The sequence below is a fragment of the Argiope bruennichi genome, chromosome X1 (assembly GCF_947563725.1).
Source record: "Argiope bruennichi chromosome X1, qqArgBrue1.1, whole genome shotgun sequence".
Classification (NCBI taxonomy): Eukaryota; Metazoa; Arthropoda; class Arachnida; order Araneae; family Araneidae; genus Argiope; species Argiope bruennichi.
The window spans coordinates 129,852,497-129,879,902 of NC_079162.1; the positions used below are offsets into that span (position 1 = coordinate 129,852,497).

The 27,406-nt window shown below is 28.9% G+C and overlaps 1 protein-coding gene across 1 annotated transcript in view; it reads right to left on the reverse strand.

Annotated features, from left to right (window-relative positions):
• Positions 1 to 2,765: 2,765 nt before the first annotated feature.
• Positions 2,766 to 27,406, reverse strand: part of LOC129959563 (uncharacterized) — a 35,647-nt gene continuing 11,006 nt past the window's right edge. The window contains exons 3-4 of the mRNA XM_056072475.1: positions 6,373 to 6,646; positions 2,766 to 2,996 (exon numbers count right to left, since the gene is read on the reverse strand). Of these exons, the coding sequence (XP_055928450.1) occupies positions 2,980 to 2,996; positions 6,373 to 6,646 (291 nt within the window). The 3' untranslated portion in view covers positions 2,766 to 2,979. The remainder of the gene's footprint in view (positions 2,997 to 6,372; positions 6,647 to 27,406) is intronic.

Sequence of the window (27,406 nt, forward strand, 5' to 3'; positions counted from 1 at the left end):
ATTCAACACAAAATAAATTTTAAGACTTTTTAAAGACAATCTAAATAATATTTAATTATAGATTTGATATATTTATTTTAAATTATAATGCAGCTTTTTTTTTTTAATTATGGAACAACAAAATATTAAAGTTTCGGTAGAATAATGTTCTAAAAGTAAATAACGTACTGCTAGAAAAATATTCTAAAATTAATATCAATATTTATAATAATAATTAAGTTTGCACGGCTTTTGTACACTAGGCGACAGTACAAAATGAAACTATCGGAAATACCACAAAAATATATATATATATATCTAGAGGGACCTAAGCAGTTGTCTATTTAATAAAAAGGTCATATTCAGGCACTGCAGAATTGTATTCAGACTATCAACATATACTCTGTTGAAGATATTTTTCATTAAAATGAACTTTTTTTTACACGAATAAAAACAATGCAAGGAACATAAGTTGCTAAACTATCAGATGTGAAAAATTATTAAAAGAAATAACCGCATGATTGACTTCTTAAAAATAAAAATTGCTTAATATTTCAGTGACAAGCTGTTTCATTCATCATTTAGATAATAAAATAGTTTGTCTTCAATATTAGGATATAAATTTCTTGGATAAAAAATTCATACAATTATTAATTCTTCAGACTGGTTATGTGTTAAAAAAAACTTGTCAACACTATAATGAAACCTCATTTCTTAAAAAATGAAAATTACCTTAATTTTACAGAGTTTTTTAGATCCAATATATTTAATTCACCCAAAAAAAAAATTGCATGCAATAATATAGCCTTCAAATGAAATTTGGTAAGGAAAAACTAGTCCAAATATAGTATTCATATATTATGAGAGACTTCCTTTTTTACAGAATTTTAACACAGTTTAATTATTTTTTTTTTCTATAAATTTGGTACTCATTCTTTCTGAATTTCACAGAAAAAACAGAATATCAGCTCTTCCCTAGAAAAGAAAAGAAAAAGACAAGAACTCATTTTTTCAAGCTGAAAGTTTAAAAGCAGGAAGTATAGTCATAAAATCCAGTATTCACATTCTACCTTTCTTTTTTCCATTGAAATTTCCCACTCACACCCTATGAGCATAAACAATCAATATCAGCATTTGGCAGGAAAAGTTTTATAACTGAATGAGCTGATTTTTTAGTGATTCACTTGTTACTACATTTTAAAATTAGGATTTATCACATACCTATTTTGCTTATAAAAAATCTTAACTCATAATTAAAAATTTTACAATATTTAACAAATATCTTGAATACATTATGAAAAAAAAAAAAAAAGACTAAAAAGATGTTGTTTATTTATTCTTAACTTCATAGACATGGCCTTTTACGTTGGATATTGGCAATAACCTAGTCACATTTTCCAAAAAATATTCAGTCAACCGACTCCAAGCAAGACACTGCAAAAATGTGCTGTGTAGTACATTATATAAAACATAAAATCAGGAAACAGTACTTTTTTTCTTTTCTTTTTTTACCTTGCTAGATAGTTTATTACCACTCTATAATTCATTTTTTTAAAATACAAATCTTCAAAATCATAAATAATTTTGTTAAATATAAAATTTGTTTCTATTTTGACATTTTTGTTTTATTCTTTCAAGTTATAAATATATGATATTCTCTCAGTACTCCAATGTGCCAAAGAAATAGATGAATTTTATTAAGTTCACTAATTTTATATACTATTCCAAGCACTTATAAATTTGTTTCATTTGCAAAATGAAGAAAAGAAAACTGTATCCGGGAGACATTTATAAAATTAATTGATAACCAAAGATTAACTATATTTATTAACTATGTAAAAAGAAATCATTAAGTAATAAGTATAAATGGAAAAATAAAATAACAGAGAATCATTAAAAATCTGTAATTTGTGAAAAGTAATAATGTAACATATATTCTTACTGTTTTGTTTCACTTCAGAATGTGAGAACTATACATCTTGATATGAGTTGAAAGAAGAAAAATCAAGCTCAGCAATATCCTTGCAGATTTTTAACAAGCATGGCAAAGTGATGAAATATGCAGACAATGAATAGATAATATAACATTATAAATTTCTCTATATATTTTAACCATCTACATCTAAATAATTTTTATACAGATTTCTATGCCCCCCCTTTATAAGAATGTACACTAAACAAATGAAATATAATTCTTTTCATATTATCTAAATGATCTATTTTAATTTTAAATACAACACAGCTACAGCATGGAAAATGTTCCATTTCTTAGCTGTCACTTACTGTTTTATTTCTTGAATTTTTGTTTGGATACATTTCTTAGTTCAGAGCCAGGGTCACCAATGAGGAAGATTGATGAGGACGAGGAGCAAACTCGTAACGTTGGGGTTTGTAGCCGAGTAACAAGACCACTAGACAAAAATGTATACTCTTTCCAGAGGCTGTTATCTGGCTTATAAGCTTCACCACAATTTCTTGTTTGGACTTATCCTGATACTAAATTTTTTTTTTCATAAAGGAACTTCCTAAAAGTTAAAAGCTTAAAAAGAAAGCCAGAAATTTCTGGACAACCTTTTCAGCTAAAACCATTGGGAATTTGTTCCTTTATTTTAAGACAGTAGAAAATAAATTGAAATACATACAATATAACAATATAAACTGCAGTGTAAAAAAATTTATTTTTCTCATAAATATGTATACTATTTTAGTTACAATGAGCTTTTATTGATATACTGATTCAAATTACATTCACTAAATGACAAACAACATTTAATAAACCCATTAAAATGAGACAAGAACAATTTAAAGTAACACAATCATATATTTATATTAAAAGTCATTTTTAGTATATTGCTTCCATTATGAGCTTGTTTCTTCCTGTTTTGAATATGTGATTAACTTAAATTTTTGAATTTAGTCACTTACCTTTTCTTGACACCTTCAAAGCACTCCATTTCCAAAATTATCTATTCTCACCGACATTAGCAATCACAACTTGCATTAAATCTTCTGTGAAACTAATAATAAAAGTTAAGCTTAAGAGAAAGCTAAAAATAAAATCTTTAGACAAAATTAACCATTGTGAATTATTTGTTTATGGTGTTTAAAATTTAGAAGGGATAAGGGATAATTCCCATTAAGTAAGATTAACAATTAATGAAATTTATTATTTTTAAATTAATATCAAAATTAATATTTTCACAATAAAAGATTTAAAAATTTAAGTTTTTAGTAATCTGTTCAAACATTAGGGCTCTAAATGAAAGTATGTTGAAGTCCTGAGTTAAAGAAAATTTATTCAATTTTTGACGTGCATAGAAAATTATATAAACTCCACAATTAAAATCATCAGTTTGTTTTATATGAGGTGGAAAAAACTATCTGCCACTGGCTTTCTGAATTAAATAATTTATTTAAAATCCTAGACCACTTCCTAATCAAAATTGCAGTATTATTATCTGGTCTGCCACCAAGTGGATCAAAATATTGAAATGTTTTATATTAACAATAATCAAAGTCCAATGACAATTTAAATTGACAGGGATAATTAATAAATCTAGATTTGGCAACTCCTGAATCCAAGAAAATTTAAGAATATCTTTCTGATTAAAAATTAAAACTGATTGCAAGGATTCTATTGCTTTACAATTTCTGAATTTCTCAGTTAACAGGAAAAGAAAAGCATCTATAACAGAATCATAAAGCCAACCCTTCTTAAAGCTCGGTGACACAGATAATTCTCTTCTTTCAGAGTAACAAAAGGATCTAAAGATTTTAATATATAAAAAGAAAGATTGATATTATTAATAGTTACTACTGTTGCAGTGGGATTATCTGCATTCATCTTACTAAATTTATTAAATATATTAAGGCTAGTACATACAGAACTTTCTTTAGCAGAATAAGCTTTTAAAGGAATAATTTCCTTTTTATGACCATCAAGATCATCACTACTTTTTTCATCATGACTAAAGCATTTAGAAATTTCTCCCGCAGGATATGATTGTAAAGGTGCAATCTGCTCTATAATACTGTCAGGTTCATCAATATTTTTTTCATTTACTCTTTGCCGTTACCCATTTTCTTTTTTCACGAAATGATTGTCTCCTCTTATGTCTTTGAGAAGTTTTAAAAAATTTAATCTGTGGGGGAATTTTTTGATTGGGAGCAACATATACCTGAGGCGTGACAGGAGCAGGATCATTTTTATGACAGACAACTCCACGCATACCAGATACTAAAGTATTTAAACAATTTACTACATTAGTTAGCATTGTTTCTTGAATACGAGGAATTTTAATTAATTCCAAAATCTTAGAGCATAGTTTTTTTGCATTCAGCTTCTTTTGTGTTAAAACATTCAGACAAAACATCACCTTTCAATTTCAAATTTAAGATTTGAAGGTCAATTCCTTGTGCATTTGTTTCATTTTCAACAGCATAAAAATCATCTGTTATGCACGTTTTTATTTCAGAATACAATAAGTGTACTTTATACAATGATCTAATAAAAGACAAACATCTGTAATTTTTTTACTGAGTATACTATTCCCTTTTTTGTCTGTGAATTTACCAACCATTGATCATCATGTTTAACTATATCATTAATGAGAATGTTTACACCTATTTCATGCTTTTCTTTAATAGTTTTATTGAAATTTGAATTTAATGGAAATTTATTTACAATATTAGAAGAATATTTTAAAAACCTATCCGTTTCCATCTTTAAAAGAGTTGAAATTAGCTCATCTACGCACCTATTGAATTTACGCTCAAAATATACAGTTTTTAACTGATTATGAAACGATTCACACTAAATATTTGTATTGGTATCACTATGAGGAAACTGCCTATAGCAGGTAGTCCATAATGCTTTTCTAGCAGAATAATTTTTTTACAAAATAATCAACAAAATTTTGGCATTCATTTAAATATTTACTAATGAAAATTGAAACTTTATTTTCAAAATCCTCTAGAGACATTCCATTCATTATATTTAATAATTCATACGAAGACATTTATCATGGACTTTAACAGTCAACTGCTTTTTCCAAGTACGGTATACATGCCACTGACGCAATAGATGCTTGATATCGGGACCAAATACAGAATTAAAAGCATTAAAAGTAAAACCATCATCATCAGTCATGACTGTATTCACTTTCAAATTAGGAATTCGACAATGTAAACTAGAAAATAAAGCCACCAATGTACGAAAATCTAAATCATTTGTAATAAAATGCGCAACAGGATATCCCTGACCATACTCATCTTGCACATGCAATGAAAGAAGAAAAAAATCATACTGGTTTGTGCCATGGGTAGCATCACTGCAAAGGATTTTATGGGAGTGTTTCATAAGCATGTCTTTTTGAGCTTCAATTTGAAAACCTAATGCAAAAGAATTTTCACGATTTGGTAAGCTATCCAAATAAGAAGGTCCAAAAATAGTATCTGACTTTTGTAATTTGAAAATTAAAATGGGATTATATTTTTCATTTTTTAATTTCTCAACAGTACAGAAAACCGACATGGCATCATTAATCAGCTTTACTGTATTACGTAGATGCCTTGAATAAGACTGTATAGTCTTCTGAGAAATAAGAACTTTTATTCAGCAGAAATTTCTTTTATCTCAACAGCCTGCATCACCACGAATTAAGCTTATTATTTTCGAAATAGGAAATGATAGCAATAAATAATCCTTGTGAGAGTTATTAATGTCCAATACAATACAGTTACTTTTAACTGGTAAACGTGATACAGTTTGAACCTCAGATATACAGCAACGCTTTAAATGATAGCTAAAAGAGGATTTAAAAGAGTAAGACTTTAAACATAATTTACAAATTCTAGGATATGTATTTTTAACTTTGAAGGATTTTCAAATTTTTGACAAACATCTGAAACTGAAGATGTTAAATTAACATCTCTACTTGCTTGTAGATCCTTTGCAGGTTTTGCCACCGATTCTGTCAGACATGCATTTGTTTCCAAAACCCTACTGTAATTTTTTCCAGATTGGGATAAGAAAACACGAGTTTTTGATTTGCTGCATTGATTTAAATGGTTTGAAAAAGAAGATTTAGAGGAATAGGACTTCAAACATATTTCACGTAGTTTAGGATAACAGTCTTGAGCAGGTTGCAGGCATTTAAATTTCTTCAGGTAATTTGAAAATGAGGACCGTGTAGAATATGTTTTCCCACAATAAACACAGTTTTTTAGAATAGGAACAATTTCGAGGGCCTCCACCATTTATTTCATGCAATATGTTATAATTAGTTGACAAAACTGAAACTTTATTTGATGTGGGAATACTACTAAAAACATTTTCACTAAACTGATAGAATGGAATGCATGGGTTCACAGAAAGTACAAATTCAGTATTACCTTTAGAAGATGGCAGAGAAGAAATATCTTCCGTGAGCAGAGCAGCTGACTGCTGCATGGGTGTAGAAATTAGCCGAGCAGGTTGCACTGGCCCGGCAGACTCTTGCTTTGGCCTAGAAACTGGCCTGGTAGGTTGCACGTGCCGAGAAACTGGCCTGGCTGGTCCTTGCTTTGGCCAAGCAGAAGAAACAAATGCTGTGGGAAAAGATGACAATAGAGGAAACTCTGAATCATCAAAAGAAAAACCAGAGTTGGAAGACCGAGTCTTTACAATCTGTGAAAATAAAACAAAAACCAATTATAAATTATCGACTTCAGGCTTGCATGAATCTTTAAACTCATTGCAAAAAAAACACAACAAAAACAATGTATTCATACATGCCTTTTTAGATGCTATATCAGCTGAAATGCATCCTGTTAAGGATTCAAGAAAACAACCTACAAGCAGCTTATTACCCCATTTATTTAAATGCAAGCCATCTCTTGCAAGATAATTTTTCTAAGATGGCTGGTAAGAACTGCAAAAGAGAAACGTTTGGTAATAACATAGTTCTTTGAGTGCACAGTTTATGGCTCAAATCTTATAGTTTAGTGTCTGTAAATGATACTGATTACTTATACTCCTTTCTGTAGAAATCAAAATGTGGCCAAAGCTCTATACTTTTTAAGTATTACTTCAATAGTATCCAAAGATGCATTATTTGTGCCAACATGCACTAAGACCCAGTCATAATTTTTGTGTACAGAAATATTATTAACTAATCTTTCAATAGTTGCACCAGGATAAGAAACAATGTCCAAATGAAAGTCAAGTGATTCAACAGATATATACTTATTCAAGTATTTGATCATGGAATCGCTAATAAAAAGAGCCCTCATTGTAAAACAGTGAGATAAAATGGAATTCTTTCAAAAGCTAGTAATAGTAACAAAACTCTGTACAAACTGCCAAAAAAGCACAAAGCAAAACAGAAAAAATATATATATTCAATACACAGAAGATGTTCCAAGATTTTTATTAGATACCACAAATAAATTTAAAACTATCAAGTTCAATATACCACTGAATAAATAGAAAATTGAAATAATATACAAATTAAATACAAAAAGTATGAACTTATCGTTTGATTTTCAATTACAATGTAGAGAAATATCGTGCACTTTTATGAATTAATGTCTGAATTAAGATCTTATATGGTGCTGTTTTGTATATTTCAATTACAACTATCAACTAGAGTAAAAAGGAATTTTTGAAAATCATTACTTTTTAACAAAAAATATATACTTCGGTGTTGTGTATGAATTGGGAATTGCCTTAATGGCATACAGTAGCTGGACATCTATACTTATAATAAAGTTCAATGTGTGTGTGTGTTGGCGCTCTAAAGGCCAGGTCATTTGACATACAGCTACCAAATTTGGTACATGTATACCTTAGAGGTCGGGAATGTGCACATGGGGTCTATTTTTGAATTTTTAATTAGAATTTTAATTATTAATTAAAAGCTAACTTTTCCGACAAAAAAATATTCATTTTCCCCACCGCCAAATGAGTAAGGCTTCAGTTTTTTCCCCCCAACAGTAATGAGGCTAGGCTTGAGATTTTTCGGCGGATTATTTCAAACGATTCTGTTTATTTTCTTAATGTTTTATGCATTTAAAATTAAACATTGTTAATTAATCCGTTTCAGATTCATTCTGAAGTACTTTTGAATTAAAATAACACAGAATAAAGGAAATTAAAAATGTATAATCTGCATAGCATTACCCCAACTAGCGTAGAAAAATTCACGCATTTGAGTTACCCAACTGGCGAAGAAAATTCACGCATGCGCATTGTTCTGATTGTTGTCATGACAACCACTATCAAAGGATTATTTAAATTATTTTTAGGTTAGTTGCATGCTTTTGTAAGTAAACCGTATTTATGTTAGTTATATATTTTTTTGTATATGCTTACAGTTTTAAGTACATCATTTTTTAAGTAGTTTTTTTAAACCTGCTTTCGACCGATTATTTTAAAAGATTCATTTTATTTTCTTAGTGTTTGATGCATTTAAAATTAAACATTGTTAATGAATCGATCTGTTCATGATGAATCTGAGAAAATTTTGTTGACAAATTCTTGAGATATTACATAAATTAAGAAAGATATTCTTTAGTGCTCATAAAGTTTAAACGCTCAGTGACTCTGTTATCAGCAATCATATTATAAAAAAATGCTCTGTTTCAGTAAAAAATATTATTATATTAATTGCAGATTAATTCTTTCCATTTTAATTTAAAGCATAAATTCTAAGAGAGTTAGCAGAAAATTAGAGAGATACATATGACGTTATGACTGAAGGCCTTTATAATATTATGAGTGAATTATATGACTATCAAAATTTAAAATTTAATATATTTTGATGAAGAATCTATTAAAATTGGAATTGCGTAAAACATTTAATTATAAAAATTTAAACGAACATTAAGATTGGCGAACCGACTGGTCGCCAAAGGCGGCTAGTAGTCAATAAACTAAAGTGATATTTTTGGCGATTACTTGCTATTATTATTTAGTACAAGTACACATACTTTGGTAAAAGTTATAATGGATGCCTTTTTAATAATACAGCATATTCTAATTTATGAGATGCACATCAAACAAAAGAACTGTCAAATTAACAAAATCTTCGAAATAATAAATGAATTTTAATTTAAAAAAACTGATGTTTACTGCACAAAATATGCAGATTTAATTTTAAAAAATTATATTTCATGAATAAAATATTGCACATTATAAATCAGCATTTAAGCAGTAATTTACTTTATGGTCTGGCAAGATAAATGGCATCCGGTTAGTAAATTAATTAATCACTATAATAGGCAAATTCATCATAATTTCTTAGGATAGCAAATTATGCCTTTAATCATTCCGGCAGTACATATAATAAAGAAATATTTGAATTGCATCAATGTAATAATCCATCCCAGCTAATTAGCAAATTATAAAATCTTTAAATATAATATAAAATATTATATACATCAATATACGAGATCAATAACTAATGCGAATTTGATTATTTTATTTAGTACTCAAAAGTTTTACGAACATCCATTTTCTGCCGTCAATAAAAAAATAAGTGCTTTTTCACCAAATTTTTAGTACATTTTATGAAAAATATGAAATTTAAAAATATTTACCCTCTAAAATTCGAAAGCATATCATGGCTAACGATAAGCGATTATTTATTAATACATATACAATAGTCAAAATAAACATAAAAATTATACTTTATTCGTACTGAAGGTCAAAAATTTTTTAAAAAAGGGTCGGTATTCATCTCAAAACTGCCAGCATAATCAGTCATTCCTCAGCGGATCAGGACCCACAGTTAAGAAGCACCGTTATTCAACAACTTTTGTTTCAGTAACTGAAAATCAAATGGCAACACTCCCGTTTCTTCATTTCCACAGAAGTTGAATTCGACATTTGAGAAGTTACCATTGATTTGAAACAACTGCCTTGAAGTTAATAAATAAGCAAAAATGGATAATGAAAATATTTACGGTGGAGATATTCCATCGATTAGTGAACTTTTACAAGTTGTAGGCCATCAATTAACCCGCCGTGACATCATCATTCGTGTGGTTGCATTCGCTACGGGATTTTTTGGAGGATGGATTCTTTAGTAAGTATAAAACTGAAATATCCAAGTCATTTATATTTCACAGAAAACTTATGTGCACATAAATACATATATTATGCATGAAAAGTACCAACTATAAATTCAATTTTTACTCCAAAAGCTATTGTTGAAAGCAAAGTGTCATTCTATTTAACAAATCTCAGTTAAAGCATGAATTATTACAAATTTGCAAATAGCTATATCATATAAGATTTTTTTATTCATTATACTACAAATTGAAAACGAAACAGAATCAAACAACGATAACCACATAAGGTTGGAGTACTGAAATGGCAACTTATTTAGCCACCATGTTAACAATTGTCAACTGTAAAAGGGGCAACATTCTTATAAATATAACGTGACATTCGCGATAACTCCATTTTTATATTTAAAAAGCGCATTCGGAATCTTAAGTTTAATAAATTCATCCATATATTGCCTCTTCTTTCCTTTTCTGTGTAAATCTCAAAGCAAAGATTTTTTGTAAGAAAATAGAGGTGACAGACAGCATGAATAATTTTTTTTTTTTTTTTTTTTTTTTTAAGTTCTTTCTCCTCTCTTTGCAGTTATGTTGGGAAAACGTTTCTTTTGGAAGGAAACCAATGATGGATGAAGAAAACACAGCTGACCAGGACTTCAAAAATTGTGTCAAAATTAATATCAATACAAAATTACTTCAAAATTGTCTTCAGAAAATATTTTTCTTTTGTTTCCGTTATCTGTTCATGTATGAATCTACAATATCTTTAACAGCTGTGGTTAAATAAAAATAAGTCCCAAAATTTGCTGTCTGTCTTGTTATAGTACTGTTGTGCATTTTTTTAGTATACATTAAGTATTGGTTTTAGATGTCTGACACATGAAAAACTTCACAAATAATAGCAATATCAAATTTTATAATACTTTTCACAGATGTTTACACATCAAAGTTTGTAAATTATTTTTGTGCAAAACTATAAACTTATATAAACAACCTAATTCTGTAGAAAAAAATCAGTGTGCCATTAAAATGACTTTACATAGTCTGATAGGAAAATTAAAGAAAAATATCAATTAATATATAAATTTTTTGAAGAATTGTATATCCTACATGTAATTCGTTCTAAACTATTTTTAAATTCGGGTAAAAAATTTAATTTATTTAGAATTTTTAAAATACCAAATTGTCTTCTTTTTACTAATTTTTGAAGCACTAAACAAAACATAGTAAAATTAATGCTGTTAGAGTTTGGAGTGACTTGAAGAAAATTTTGCATGAAACAAATAAAACTAATAAATATTTCTTATTTATAAAACTTTTTAATCTATATATTCAAAGAATAAATATTGCCAATTATATAGACAATAAAAATGCAGAAATTACTGCTTAGGCTTTTTTTTTTTTTTTTTTTTTTTTTTTTACATTTGAAAAAACAATGTCGTCATCTCTGGGCAAAAAGTGAAGTCATTATGTAGTTAAGTATGTAGCTTATAAAACACTATGTATGAAGACAAAGAGGAAATTTGTATTAACAAACATTTTGAGTATATGTGATCTAATCCAGGTGGGATGCAGAAACTGTTTGCCCAAAATTATTCTGTAATAGGTATTTCAAATCAATTTCACTATTGAAATTAACCTTGAATAGTTTAAGGCAATAAACTATTCTTTTTCTCGACAATATTAATAAATTTAATACATTCTTCTTAAAAATAAAATTTTTTACACACAGGATACATTTTAAGAATAATTAATTTTAAATCCAAATATGGATTTCAAGGCGTATTTTTGTTAATAACTTTTTCGGTGTTCCTCACTATCTATTACAAAACTATAGTTAAGAAATAAAAAGAAAATCCCTTAAATGCAGAATAAATGGAGGAAACTATTATCATATTTATTCATAAAAAATGTGTAAGGTGAAATTATATATAAAAAAAATTTGAATGGATATTATTAATTGTATCTTTAAACATTATTCAATATAAAATCCATGATTTTCTTATTTAAAAAATCAAGTTTTATATAAGTGAATACTAAAAATAATGCTTATTATTTTTTTAATAATTTTAATATAATCCTATTAATTACCTTTTTTAAACAAAGAAGATACAGTTTACAAATAATTCATTTTAATTCCAAATATGGATTTCAAGGCGTAATTTTATTAATAATTTTTTCTGTGTTCCTCACCATTTATTACAAAACTACAGTTAAGAAATAAAAAGAAAATCCCTTAAATGGAGGAAACTATTTTCATATTTATTCAAAAAAAAAAAAAAAAATGAGCAAGGTAAAATTATATATAAAAAAAATGAATGGATATTATTAATTGTATCTTTAAACCTTATTCAATAACAAATCCATTATTTTCTTATTTAAAAAATCAAATTTTATTTAAGTGAATATAAAAAAAATGCTTATTATTTTTCTTAATAATATTAATAATTTTAATATAATCCTATTATTAGCATTTTTTACACGAAGAGGATACACTTTATAAATAATTAATTTTAATTCCAAATATGGATCTCAAGGTGTATTTTTGTTAATAACTTTTCTGTGTTCCTCACAATCTTTTATAAAACTACAGCTAAGAAATAAAAAAGTAAATCCCTTATATACAGGATGGGTAATTGTTTCTAAAAAAAGTTCTTTCCTGTCTTTGCAGTTATGTCGGGAAAGTTATTCCTAAAGAAGGAAACTAATGGTGATACAAGAGTCAGCTGATTTAAATTTTTAAAAACATTGAAAAGGAAGCTTCTTTTAAAATTGTTTCAAATAGAATTGTCTTTTTCCTAGAAAATAATGCCTTTCTATTGATTTCGTCATTTGCTCATGTATAATCCTACACTCTCTTAAACAGATATGGATAAAATAAAAATAACTCTCAAAATTTGCTTTCTTTCTTGTTCTGGTACTGTAGTGCATTCTTTTAGTAAGCGTTAAAAATTGGTTTAAATTGTCTTACACGTGAAAAACTACACAAATAATAGCAATATCAAATTTTATACTACTTTTCATAGTCTCCTACATATCAAAGTTTGTTCATTATTTTTGTGAAATACTATAAAAATATGTAAACAACTAAATTCTGTAAGATTTTGCTTCCGTTCTGTTTTCAAGATAAAACATGAACGTATATTATTAATCATGTCTCTAAAAATTATTTCATTTTTAAAGTTCATGATTATTTTATTAAAATAATTAAGTTTCATTTAAGTGAATATTACAAAATGTTTCATTCATTGAAACCACTTCAATAATATATAACTTATCCTCACTTTAAGCACATTTCAGAAGATACTTTATTATAAAAATGTAGAAATAAAAATTAAAGCTTATCCACTTACGCAGTTATGGTAATTATTAAGATTAGTGAACTATTGGTGAACTCATTACTACTTGTTATACTACTTATGAAGATTGGTATGAAGATCATTATACTAAATTTTTATGCTTGCCTTGAGGTTTTTAAAGTCATAATTATTGACATTCTTTAAGAAATTATATTCTTCTTATCTACCCGGATTTTATTGCAAGACAAAACTTTGTAAATATTGGGTCATAAACTCAAATAAGAATAAACAAAATAATTTAAAGTATCTAAACATATTCAATGTTCTATCTTTCAGACCATGATAATCAAAAAGAGTTGAAAAAAATCATTTAAGTTATAATGATTGTTATTCATATTAAATTAGAAGAATAAAACATTCATATTTTATTTATCTCCTATTAAATCTTACTTTTAAAGATTATTCTAATGTCTTAATTTTTGTTTGAAAAGAGAACAATGCAAGTGAGAGAACAAAATGAGTAGAAAACACCATTGAATCTCTTAATGCTATGTTAACAGAACAATATTAAATTTAAATGAAAATGTTATCAACAGTTTTTTAATTTTCAAGAAAATCTTGACACTATTAAAGCTTTCATTTATATTTAACATATGCAAGTCAAAATTAAAATTTTTCCTATTCTTTTTTTAACAATCCTCAATTTATGTTTCCGATTTAAAGTAGAACTAGTTTTTAAACTATTTTAGAATGTTGTAACAATGAGAAAAAGGGCTTCCCCTCTCCTTTAAAAGTTCATTTGAAATAGTTCAAGTCCTATAAGTCATTCTAAATCAAAAAGCAGCTATTACACTTCTCAAAAACAGAACTTTCCCTTCTCAAAAATGCAAAATATATTTCATTATCAGGAAAGAAATAAGAAATAATTTCTTTTAATAATTCATTATTCGTTTTCTTCTTTTGGATTAATATCATTAATAAAATTCCTTTCCATTCCTCCATGATAATAAGCTTTTATAATACATTAGAAACATCCTGTCATTTCGATAAGAGAAAATGTAAGCTGATAAAAAGGAGAATAAAAAATAATAATGTCTTCACTTGTATGGTTTAAATAAATATAGATTCATTAATAGTATTCATAAAAATAATGATATTCAATAATAATTTAAACATTGTTTAGAGATAAGTTATATTATTAAGCAGCGATTTTAATTGAAAAACTTAATTTTTGTAATTATATATTTTTTTTAATTCTTAATGTCAAAATAATATCTATTAATAATATTTATATAATTTATTTTTTATTTATATATTTATTAATAATAATTACTAGTAGATTAAAAATTAGCACTTAAAAAAGGTAAAATTACAATGAAAATATCAGAGAAAATTCACTTAGTTGTAATTAATTATTTGAATATTGGAACTCAAAATATTTTATGCTTTCAGTTCTGATACAGTTTAAAAGATCGTAATATAATTTGTTGTCTTTATATGAACTTGAAGGCATGTTTGAAATCCATTGATTAATGCACATATAATCAAGGCAATTTAAAAGTTAGGGTAAATTTAAGTAAGTAAAAAAATCTTGTGAAAAATTCAATTCGAAGAGCGAAATTTCTAGAGCTTCCATCTCAAATGCTTTAGATATTCAAACTGCGGGAGGGGAAGAATTTCTTTAGAATTTTGAAAATATCAAATTGTCTTATTTTAACTAATTTTTGAAGCACTAAACAAAGTATAGTAAAATTAATGCTGTTAGAGTTAAATAAAATCTAGCAATATTAGAAAAAAAGAAATGCAATTTATGTGAGTGAAATAAATAACAAAAAAAAAAAAAAAAAAGAGGGCGATACAGAAATCTCATAACAGAACAAAATAATAAGTGATAGAATGGCCTGGAAGAAAATTTTGAATTACTTTTGCATAAATCGAATAAAATTTAGAAGTATTTCTTATTTATAAAACTTTTTAATCTATATATTTAAAGAATAAATGTTGCCAATTATATAGACAGTAAAAATGCAGAAATTACTGCTTAAACTTTTTTTTTTTTTTTTTTCACATTTAAGAAAGCAATGTCATCTCTGAGCAAAAAGAGAAATCGTTACGTAGTTAAGTATGTAGCTTATAAAACACAATGTATGAAGACAAAGGGGAAATTTGTATTAACAAACAGTTTGAGCATATGTGATCTAATCAAGGTGGAGTGCAGAAACTGTTTACTCAAAATTATGCTGCGACAAGTATTTCCAATCAATTTCACTTATTGAAATTAACCTTGAACAGTTTAAGACAAAGTTAATAAAATATTCTTCTTCTAAACAATATTAATAATTTTAATACATTCTTCTTAATAATAACATTTTTACACAAAGAGGATACATTTTATAAATAATTAAATTTAAATCCAAATATGGATTTCAAGGTGTATTTTTATTAATAACTTTTTCTGTGTTCCTCCCCATTTTTTACAAAACTACAGTTTAGAAATAAAAAGAAAATCCCTTAAATGCAGGAAACTATTTTCATATTTATTCATAAAAAATGTGCAATGTGAAATTATATATATAAAAATGAATGGATATTATTAATAGTATGTTTAAACATTATTCAATATAAAACCCAAGATTTTCTTATTTAAAAAATTAAGTTTTATTTAAGTAAATGCTAAAAAAAATCTTCATTCATTGAAATCTTTGCTATAGTAAATAACTCACTTATATTATACTTTAGATGATATTTTATCCTCCAAATATTAAAATAAAAATCACAGTTCCTCCACTGATGCAGTTATGGCAATTGTCAAGACTGGTGAAAGATGAATCATTCTGAAAATGATAATTATTGACTTGCATCAAGAAATTATATATATATTTTTTAATCTACTCCGATTTCATTCTACGTCAAAACTTCTTAAATATTAGGTCACACTTCCAAATAAGATTAATTTTAAATATCTAGACATTTTTATTATTCTTTCATTCAGATCATGATAAGGAAAAATATCTGAAAAAGGATTGTTATTTAAATTAAATTAGATGAAGAAATAATTCATACTTCACTTGTCTCCTATTTAATCTTATTTTTGAAAATTATTTTAACTCTACTGTTTGTTTGAAAAGCGAACAATGTAAGTCAGAGATGAGAAAATAACAATGAATCTCTTCATTGTTATTTTGTTACTTGTTAATAGTATGCATGTGTTATTATACTAAAACTTGAAACGAAAAATGTGTGGTATGCAGAGAAAAATATGAGCAATATAATTTCTAAAATTCAGAATAGGGAAAAAAATTAGATACTGAATAATGATTTTTCAGAAACCACAAACAAAACATTGCAAAAAATACACGCTAATAATAAATTTTAAACAAATCAAGAAAGCTTGTCACAAATCTGTGAATCGGTATGTTAATATGTTATATAAAGAAAGAGGATTCATGGCTGAGATAGTGAAGAATATATAGACAAGTTACATTAGAGACTATGTTCTTATATTTTTCTTTATATTTTAAGGTTAAAAACTTATTTACATCAAATTATTAGAGAGCATTTCCATGTGTTTTTTTAAAGTAATAAATTCTATTTTTAAATGAAGGACATAAATAAATAGTTAATTTAATAGATAGTCTTTTTCGAATTTAATAGATAGGGCATTTTCGAAATAATGCTCTTAACTAAATTGTGATTAGATGATGCAGACCACATCTGCACTGCAAATCAATTTCCAAAACACACTGTTAAGACATCGGACACAAGATTGATAACTCTATTTGCAACCAGAAATTCCTCACTAACAGGCCCATATAGTTTTCATATTGAAGATAAATAAATCATCTTTATATTTTAGGACTGGTAATGTTCACAAAGGTGTTTTTATTAATTTTTAATTGACCAGAGAGCAAGGATAATCGTCTTGAACAGCATCTTAAAGGAAACAAATAAATCTCATACAATATCCTTGCATAAAGTGTTACTTTGTGGACAATGATTATTAATAAATGCAAACACCAAATGGTATGGGCACGTTTTGATTTCTTAAGATTCCTATATTTCATATGTTTATAAGTGGCGATTGTCTAAATAAATTAAAACATAATTCAAAGAAACATGTGACGTTTTTGTAAATATATTGTCTTTTTTTGTGTGTGTGTATGTGCAATCATTTTTTAACTTTGGAAATCGGAAATGCAAGAGATGTCAGTATCTATGGGACTAATTCTCCAAACATGAGATGTTAATAACTGATTTTTCACTATTTATCCATTTTCGAAAAGTTCCTTCAGTGAGTAAACTCTTGTAAATGTTATTTAATAAACGAACTGAGGAATTCAACGAATTTTTTTAAATATTTCTTTCACATGTATGCTACATATTTAAAGAAATGTTCCCGAAAACATAGGACCTCTTGCTTCCACTGCATGGATCATAATGATGTTTATTCCACCACAAAATAATGATATTCAAAAATAATGTATGAAATAGAGCACCTTTAACACTATTAAGAGACAGTTATATTATTATGTAGAGATTTTAACTGAAAAATATATAAGATTACAAATTTATTAATGTAAAAATAATATTTATTAATAATAATTATCAGTAGATTAAAATTTAGCATTTAAAAATGGTATAATTAGAATGCAAAATATATCAGAGAAAATTAACTAAGTTGTAATTAATTATTTGAATATCAGAACTCAAAATATTTTACACTTTCAGCTCTGATGCGGTTTCAAATAGCATAATATAATTTGTTGTCTTTATATGAACTTGAAGACAAGTTCTAAATCCACTGATTAATGTAGAAATAATTTAAGGAAATTTAATAGTTACCGCCAAAAATTACACGTCCTGTAAATTTTCCAACTCCTTTAATACCAGCACAATTTACAAATAACATAAATTAATTAAAAAATTACAACATCGAATATACATATGATTCAAATGCCGCAATATTTATTTAAATTTTTAGCATCCTGAACGGCCGATGCAGTTTTAAAATTATTAAAAAATTAAATATACAAAATTTGCATTATTATATTTTGAAAATGACGTCGATAGAAATGTATAGACATAATAAATCCAACTGTCCCCACTGGAAAGAAATGCTTGGTTAATTAAGGAAGTCAGTTAATTTTAACAGCTTTCCCCCTCCTCCCAATTGGTAGGTTACTGAATGTTCACCGAAAACCAGAAAATATGCTAATTATCCAAGACTTCGGAAGCATGCCAATGACTTTTCTAACTGCATAAGGTTAGGTTTTTCTACATTTTTTTGTAGAAAGGTGAAAGGGAAGGAGCAGTGCAAATCTGCCTTTGAATTTCCCACGCGCCCTGAAAGGAGTTCCAACTCTTATTTGGAGAAGGGATACACAATAAACGCATTTCAACAATAAAAGGGAAATTTGTTTAGGGGCGGGGAAAACGGGTGATGTGCATTGCAACGCATGCGCGAAAAAATTCGATAAGATGATTTTATGAACTACCATATTTACAATATATCGTACCTTGCATTTCCCTCACACATACGTATTGTATATCAAAAAAAAGTTATCCTTCCCGTATAAAAGTTTATAATTTTATATTTTTTTTTATAAAACACGGCGCTCTTCCAATTTAAACGAATTTGTCTACTGATCTATGTTTTGATGTAAAACTCAATTATTAGCAAGGTCAAATTAACAGCGTCTGATTTATGAAATTCAAACGCACACACACACGGAAAAAAAAATCCAGAAACCTGTTTGCGAAATACGGTATTAATAAATGAACATGAGAAATGACTAAGTTAATGCTTTATTCCTGAAACTCAATAATTCCAAAAGTCAATCTAGCTCTCTTGTTTCAAATCTAGCAGCCAAACACTTGCAAAATTCATTCAGGCGAAATTCAATGGAATGTTTCCCTTCGAATCTGTATACAACTGGATCGCCATCAATGTATTAGAATTAGTAATCGATCACTGGCCAGTGATATTTATCGTAGTTCTTTACTTCTTGCTACCATCTAGATGAAAGCACAATTTCTATTTCTTATTACCTCAATTCAACGCTTGCTGCCATCTGAAATGATTCGAGCTTACGGCCAGGATCAATATCCATCTGTCATGGATTTTCCAATTATTTTTCGATTACTGCTAGATTTTTAAATACAAAATTTAAATTTACCCAAACTCGGTGAAACAAGAAAATTATTAGGTTAATTAATCTGTTATATCAATTGATTTCAATAATCTTAGGAAGATTATTACCCGTTTAGCTCAAGTTCTTCCAACCAGTGGTGGAAAAATAATCCTCCATGCGTTCAGTGTATTTTGGCCATCTATTATTAATCTTTCAATTACCTATTCATAAATTAATTCAGAAATTATAAGATAAATTTATTTGCTGATAAATCACTTTCCATCGCAAGGAAGAAAAATCAAACTATTTCATGTTGCCTGTAGAGTTTTTAAGAAATCAACAATAGTTGGCATTCGTTGATAAGACATTTAATTGCGAACTTGAATCTAATGGTTATTTCCTTGACATGGAACCCATATGTTTAGTTAACCTTTTCATGCCGAAAGAAAGTATCATATCTTTGCGAGGAAGACCGGTCCAATTTGACTTTGCTAGGATTTGAGAAGATGCTCATAAAAAAATAAAATAAAAATGTTTGCAAATTCAAAAAGGAACATAAAGAATAAATTGATACCTGTTGTATTTCAATAATTTTTGAAAATTAAGGCACTCGCCTACATAACGATATATCGTCGTTAGCATTTTCCCCAAATAGTTTAAAATCATCGTTTTCGATAAATCGAATTAATTTTGTAGTCCACATTGAAAATTTTCTAAACCATCTATGTGAATTACAAATGAAGTTAAAGTTGTTTTATTTCCACGTCACGAATCTTGTTTTGTGTCTTATTGAAATTTTAAATGAATTTTCTGGAAAACGATATTTTTAAAGAAAACGTTCTGAAATAGGAGACTGCTCTCTAACTACAGATTTTAGAGGAAAATTTAAAGCAAAGATCAATACTGAATATAAGTAACAATTTTGCGTATAAATAAAAAGCAATTTTATAAAAAATTGCTAGTTTAATAACTTCGTCAGCCATACCTCAAAAATATTCTTTGAATTACATGAAATACTTTAGAGAATGCCACAGATAACTATCATAAAAAGGAACTCCTGCAAGGTTTTATGCTTGTTTAGAATATAATTTTGCCTATGACTGTTTACCGTCAGGGTGATAGTTTTTTTTTCTTTCTTTTCTTTTTTTCAATTTTCTCAATTTTTTTTATATATCTTGAAAGCATAATTTTAACATATTTTTCAAAGTTTTGAAACATGTGGAGTTGAAAAAATAACATTTAAGTTATTGTTCAAAAAAAAAAAAAAAGTTCCAAACACAGTCGGATATCATAAGAGAAATGCTTCGTTTTAAAGTTACACGGCCAACAATTATTTTCCGACGAACGTCGAAATTTTGAACAGATGATAGAGGACAATACATGAGCATACAGTCCCCTTTCCAAACTTCTCCATCACACCAATGGGAGAAAGTTTGCATGCCCCTGACCGGTATAGAGTACAAAAATATTCTGTAGAACACATATCAAGACCCGTCATGAAACATCAATGGAGCAACATAAATGCAAGACTAAATTCATTTAATTTAAATGTAATTATTAAAAACCATTTCACATACTGCTCAAAGAGACTCACTTTTTTTTTTCTCTTCATAACTTCACATTTGAATTTTTTATTTGAGGTGGGGGGGGGGGACAGGTACAGTTTTCTTTGTATCAAACAAGATAACTGAATAGAAAAATGCGCCGTTTCAGAACTGGATAAAAATTAAAAAGACGGCAAATGATCCTGCACTTCCCACTCCAATTTTTCATATCATACCAAAGGGCAGGGGGAAGAGTTTGCGAACGTGTAGATATTGTTGGCCAAATTTCTCTTCTGCCTACCTTCCAACACCTGCAGTAGATTTATCCAGAATACGCCACGTCATTGACGGATCCAAATTTTTTAAAAACTGCTCTAACGTATTAGAAGAGAAATTTCACTTTCTTGTATACGAAAAAATACAAAGAGAAAGTATCGTAAACGTCTCAAAAAATTCGGACTCGAGATTTTCATAAATATGCTCGTTTCAGACCACCACGAGTCCGAAAAACTCATTTTTGGAATGTCTGTCTGAATACGGACACTCAAAACGCCTTGAAATTTGATGTGTTGTCTCTAAGCTAATTCATAGACTCCAACTAAATTTTGAAGAATATGCATTCACAGAAAGTTCGTGTGTCCGAGAGTACAGGAACGCAATAAATGCACAATGCAAAGTGCTAGGTGGGTAAATTTCAATAAAGTTTTAGCATTTAAAATGTACATCCGAATCAAATTTTGAAACCAAATCCGTAAAGGAGTTGACCATCTGTAAGTCTGCACATTCTCAAGCATGTAAAAGTGATAACTTTAAAAATTCAACAATTTAGATTTACCAAAGTATCAGATTTGTGTAGGATTTCGATTTCGAAAAAGTATCCAAAATGCCTACATAAATTTCTTCCAAAAATTACGAAGTACAAAAAGCTCATGTACAAGACTCGCAAAAATAAAAATCTGAGAACTAGTGGCCATTCATGATTTTGCCTAAATGCCCCAATTTTTATGCAGGATGGAGGGGGTAACACTTTTATTAGGGAATTTGTAAAAAAGTTCCGGAAAAACCACTCCCACTGGCATCAACATCACTAAAATATCTTAATTACAGCCAGATAAAAAAATAAGTTTTTCAAATTGTCCAATTGGGCAGAAATACAAAAATTTTGACTTACTGACTGAATGAAAAATTCAGTCACTAAAATAAAGTTCGTGGTATGTTGAAAAACTAGAAGTATATCGGTAAGAAGAGAACTAACGGAAAATCCACAACAGTTAGCGGTTCGGCTGTATTGCTAAGTGGGGTGAAGATTCATCACAAGTATATAACAGCCGTTCAAACTGTAATATTGGGGGGGGGGGGAAGACAGCTGATATTTTTTTCTTAAAATAAAAATATGTGAAACAGCTTAGTTCACCTAAAAAATTATTAAACGTGAAAAACTATTAAACTGTAAAATTATTATTCAAAAAATTATTAAACGTGATAAATGCAAAAAGAATAAATTACATTTAGTTTATTTATATTAACGCACCGTTAAGAAGCAACAATAGCCTTATTTTGGGTCGGATATCGTAATTTTAAATTCCGGTCAGGGGATGAGCACGATACCTGGTACCTTCCTTTCCAAACTGGCGCATCATACCTGCAGGAAGGAATTTAGGCCCTAAGGGTTGAACTAATACCGAAAAAACCTACGCCATGATGTTTCGGTGGAATCGGGTTTCGAACAGGGAAACTTCTGGTTCTGGTGCCCACGACTAAACGGTTGTAAAATACCGAAGCATATTGTACTCACAAAATATGCCTCGAGTTTTAAAAAATAAGCCTAGGATGAAATATGATACATTGCGAAATTCTTGGAGTTGACAAGAAAAAAAGAAAAAAAAAAAATCCCGAGTTCACATAATAGATAAATCACATGTTTTTAAATTACGTTCAGATTATGGTGTAACTGTATATTCTGATCTGTGATCAGATGAAAAAGACATCTGATCCGCCATCGCACTCTCCTACCTTACAATCCATATCCAATTTAAGGATGTGATACCGGACAGATCTACAACGTGCAATAACTTTTAAAATGGGTCTCGAATGGTATTAATTATCTTAACAGCCCGCTTGAAAGCAATAATAGGGCTATATTTCGAAACGGGCTTCATAATTTTGAACCAAGGGTCAATTGATGGGAATGATACCTGAGGTAGAAACTCCCCCCCCCATCGCAGTCCTGAAAATATAACTAAAATTAGAAGATGGACTTCTATGTATTGAATCGTTAACTCAGAAAAACACGCAATTAGCAAACAGAAAGCCGAGTTTGGATAGAAATCCATCCCCGTCAGGCCCTGTCCAAATGGATGAGGCCCATTCCAAGTACGCAATCCTTACTTAAATAATTTAAAGAAAGTTTGGTTAAATAAAATTTATGTACAAATATACTTACTAAAATTTTCATAATATAAATTTTTTTTTCCAATATTAAATATTATTACACCTGTCATGACTTTTTGCATTTTCGTAATCGAAATGCTTACACGTGCGATAAAGATGCCTCGGAAATCACAATCCCCCCCCCACCACCACCACTTATCCACACACATCTTGCATTCTTCCCGATAGGAATCGACAAATACGACGGGAAAGGGCGAAAAATAACTGCTCGGCGCCACCTATCCTCCCTTTGACTTCGTCTCCATCAAATCTTACACAAGAATCCCTGAGAGTGGGGAGGAAAAAAAAGAAACATGGAATGCTCTCCCTGAAGTTTCCTCGCAATAAAAGTGCGATTACCATCTCTTCCGCATAAAATTTTGGGACTTAGGACAGAAAAGTGAAGGCCACGAATATTCAGCTCTTTTTATTTTCAGATTCCCAAGCATGAGCGTTTTATGCTTCGTAGCATAGTGAAGACAATCCCATATACATTTTGGACGCCTTTTTGTCGACTTATTGAAGCCAAAATTTGACACAGAACGGCAATTTTAGTAACAAAGTTAAAAGAAATTTGATATTTAATTAAAGCGTATATTTCACAGTCATGCGAATATACAAACAGACTGTCACCTCATTTAGGGATATAGTTCAAAATCTGATACCGATCTATATTTTAAACGCTAAAATTATGTACCAAATTTTATACACTTAGTTCTTAGTATTTGGCAGTTAACAGATTTTTTCGAAATTTGAAAGAAATCTGCAAATTTTGTATATTGCACATGTCCAATTTCATTGGAGAATGAAGACCCAATATAAAGGTAACTTTTGTACAAACACTGCTTATTTTTGCCTTATTTGCTGAAAAAACGCAGCATGGCATCAGCCAGGGATGGCGAACGAATGGCACGGGGTACAATATTTTGAGCACACCGCCAATTAAACGGTTTGCATTTTAGTTCAAAATGACAATGTTCACTACAAAGCATTATGAACAAACGCCAGTGTTCCCATTCCATTTAAAAAAGGGCACATATATTTGTACCGCAGTTAAAAATTCGCTTTCCGAGAAAGAAATTGATCTGAAAAGAATTATTTCAGTAATTGATAGTATTCCAAATATGGTGGGGAAAAAAAAAAGAAAAAAAAAAAGGCTTCATTAGTTTATTTCAAACAGGCGCAGGTCATTCGATTCTTTAGCTCCACTGCATTATTCTCCACAAGCCTTGTGTTCTAAGAGTGGTTTAACATCTCTTGATAATGTAATGGCGTTAGTCACAAAAACAGTCAACCTCATATCGTCGCAGGCTTTAAATAAGCGAAAGTTTGAGGCATTGTTGGCTTCAGTCAACCCGGTGTATAATGGCCTTCTAATGTATAATATGTTCGCTGGTTGAGCAGCGGGAACAAAATGGGGGGGAGGGGGAATTCAACAATATCCACAATTGTTGGATGTTATGTGGCTCTCAAAATTGGTGATTTTTATAGACATGTGCCAACATTTCAACGAACTGAATGCAAAGCTTCAAGGCACAAATAAAACAATTATCATCGTGATGGATCTCATTCGCGCTTTTGACGCTGGATTGCATGTTTTAAGAAGGATATTATTAAAAAAAAATACAAGTACTTCCTAAATTTAAATATATATATATATCGGAGATTAGATGTACATGAGAAACCAGACGAAGAAAAAGTTATTGAAGAATTTAATTCTGTAATTGATTCGTCAATCAAGGAATTTTTAACCAGATTTTCTCAGTTCAAAGAATTATCGGAAACGTTCAAGTTTATTATGTATACTGATGTGATTTCATTTCATTAACTGAACTTGTCCCAATTCGATTAGTTGCAAATTGGAGAATTTGAAATGCAACTGATTGATTTCCAGTCTAGTTCAATATGGATTCAAAAATTTATTGAAACAACGAAAGAGTTGGAAAATTGGTTTAAACAGAAAGATTAACAACAAGCAATGTACTTAAAAATGCCAGTACCGACATTTTGGAAACATGGAATTCGATTCCAGACACATTTAACTGTTTGGAGAAGCTGCTATGCTATTTTAACCATATTTTCATCTACCTATGCCTTTGAGTCATTGTTTTAAGAGATGAATAACATTAGACTCTCTTAGAAACCGTTAGGCAGGTGACTCCAATTCAGCATGGATTCTGCCAAAAGCAACAACTTGCAATCCTAATCTAAGTTATTTGTCATCTAATCTGCAACAAAAGAAGTGACACTAATGTTACTTTGATTTGAATTACACGTATAACTAAAGCCTTTACTATTATACAGTGCAAATTGTATTGTTTCGTTGTAAATAAAGAGTTTTGAGTTGTTAGTATTTAGTTTTATTATTTTCCCAATAATCACAAGTCAAAATTACTGACGCCACGTCTATACCTCATTAAATAAGTCTTTAGAAAAAATGGCATACTGATCCATAAAGGTTAGCTACCCCTGGCATAAGCTGAAACATAGAATGACATCACATCAAGGTGACGGAACTCTCAATTTTGACCGATAGTTGCATGTAGGAACAGAATAATCAACCCACTCTCCAAACTTCGATTACAACGCCAGGATATTAGACCAACAAAACGTTACAGCAACAACCCATACACTCTGTTGATATTTTGATGAATGTGATCAATTTAAGACCCTCCAGTCCCAAATTAAAGATTCTGCCAATGTGACGGCCCTAGGAGAAAAAATTCTCAGCTTGTTCCCGTAAGCGAAAATGCAGTAAATAGTCTTATTCTTTCAAATGCCAACGCTAGATAAGGGAAACCTTACACAAAATAATAATCAATTTTAAAACATTTATTCTGTGAAATATTTCAAAATTAGTTAGAGCCGGATAATTTTGAAATATTCGGCTATATCATAAGCCCCCTTGTATTTTCTGTTTTAGATACTGAAAGAAATTAGCATTTAGAAAATTTTTTAGAAAGATATAGGAGTTAAAAGAAGGGGAAAAATTGGGGGAAAGAAAAAGAACGGGGAGTATGAAAAGGGAGTTTAAAAAAAAAATGAAAAAAAAAGTGAAAGAAAAGGGAGTTTTAAACTAGCACTAGATTTTTAATTCCTTGATGCTCCACTGCTGCACAAATACTCCACAACATTTAAATGCTTTATAGCCAGTCACTTCCCAACCCACTCTGATTAAAGAATTAGTCGTCAAAATTAATATCACGATAATATACAATAACTTTTTCATACACTTAATAAGAATAAATGGCGGTCAGGATATTTTTTTTTTTTTTTTTTGTCTCACTCACCATATTTGATTTTAAAATGAAGTAAAAGGCTTGATATTTAAAAAATTTGAAGTAAATGTTTTTATATTTTCCTTTCGCCACTCCAACAGTGGCAAATGGGGCATTAATACGCTTCTTATTCTCATGTCACTACACCACTGCTCACATTATTAAATGGGATGCAACATGCTAAAACGCGTTTTCGGTTTCGATTCCACTTTATGCAACTTCCTAAAAATTTAAATTTTAAAATTCAAAATTTTTTATTATCGATTATTAAAATGCACGAATCTTCATATTTCATTGTTAAGATTAATTACAAAAATTATTAAAATCAACACCTTTTATTAAATAGTTTATTATTAAATGATTCATCACCTAAAAAAATTGAACGATTTATCACTGTATCCCCAACTAATGGGAAATATAAAACAATTCCTTATAAAATAAAAACCACTTGGAAGATTTTTCAAACACAAATACCAATTTTTCCCCAAATCACTTGAATGTTTGTTCATCATTAACAAAAAAGTGACGTAACCATAATAGGAAACCGGAAACACATATCACCACCAACTTCGTATAAAATAGATCACCTGTCAAATTGAGACGCGTCCAAGTCAAGGGATCGAGGGTGAAAAAATGAACTTCCAAAAGATAAATTAATTAAAATTACACCAAAATTGCTCCCCAAAAGCGCTAGATGA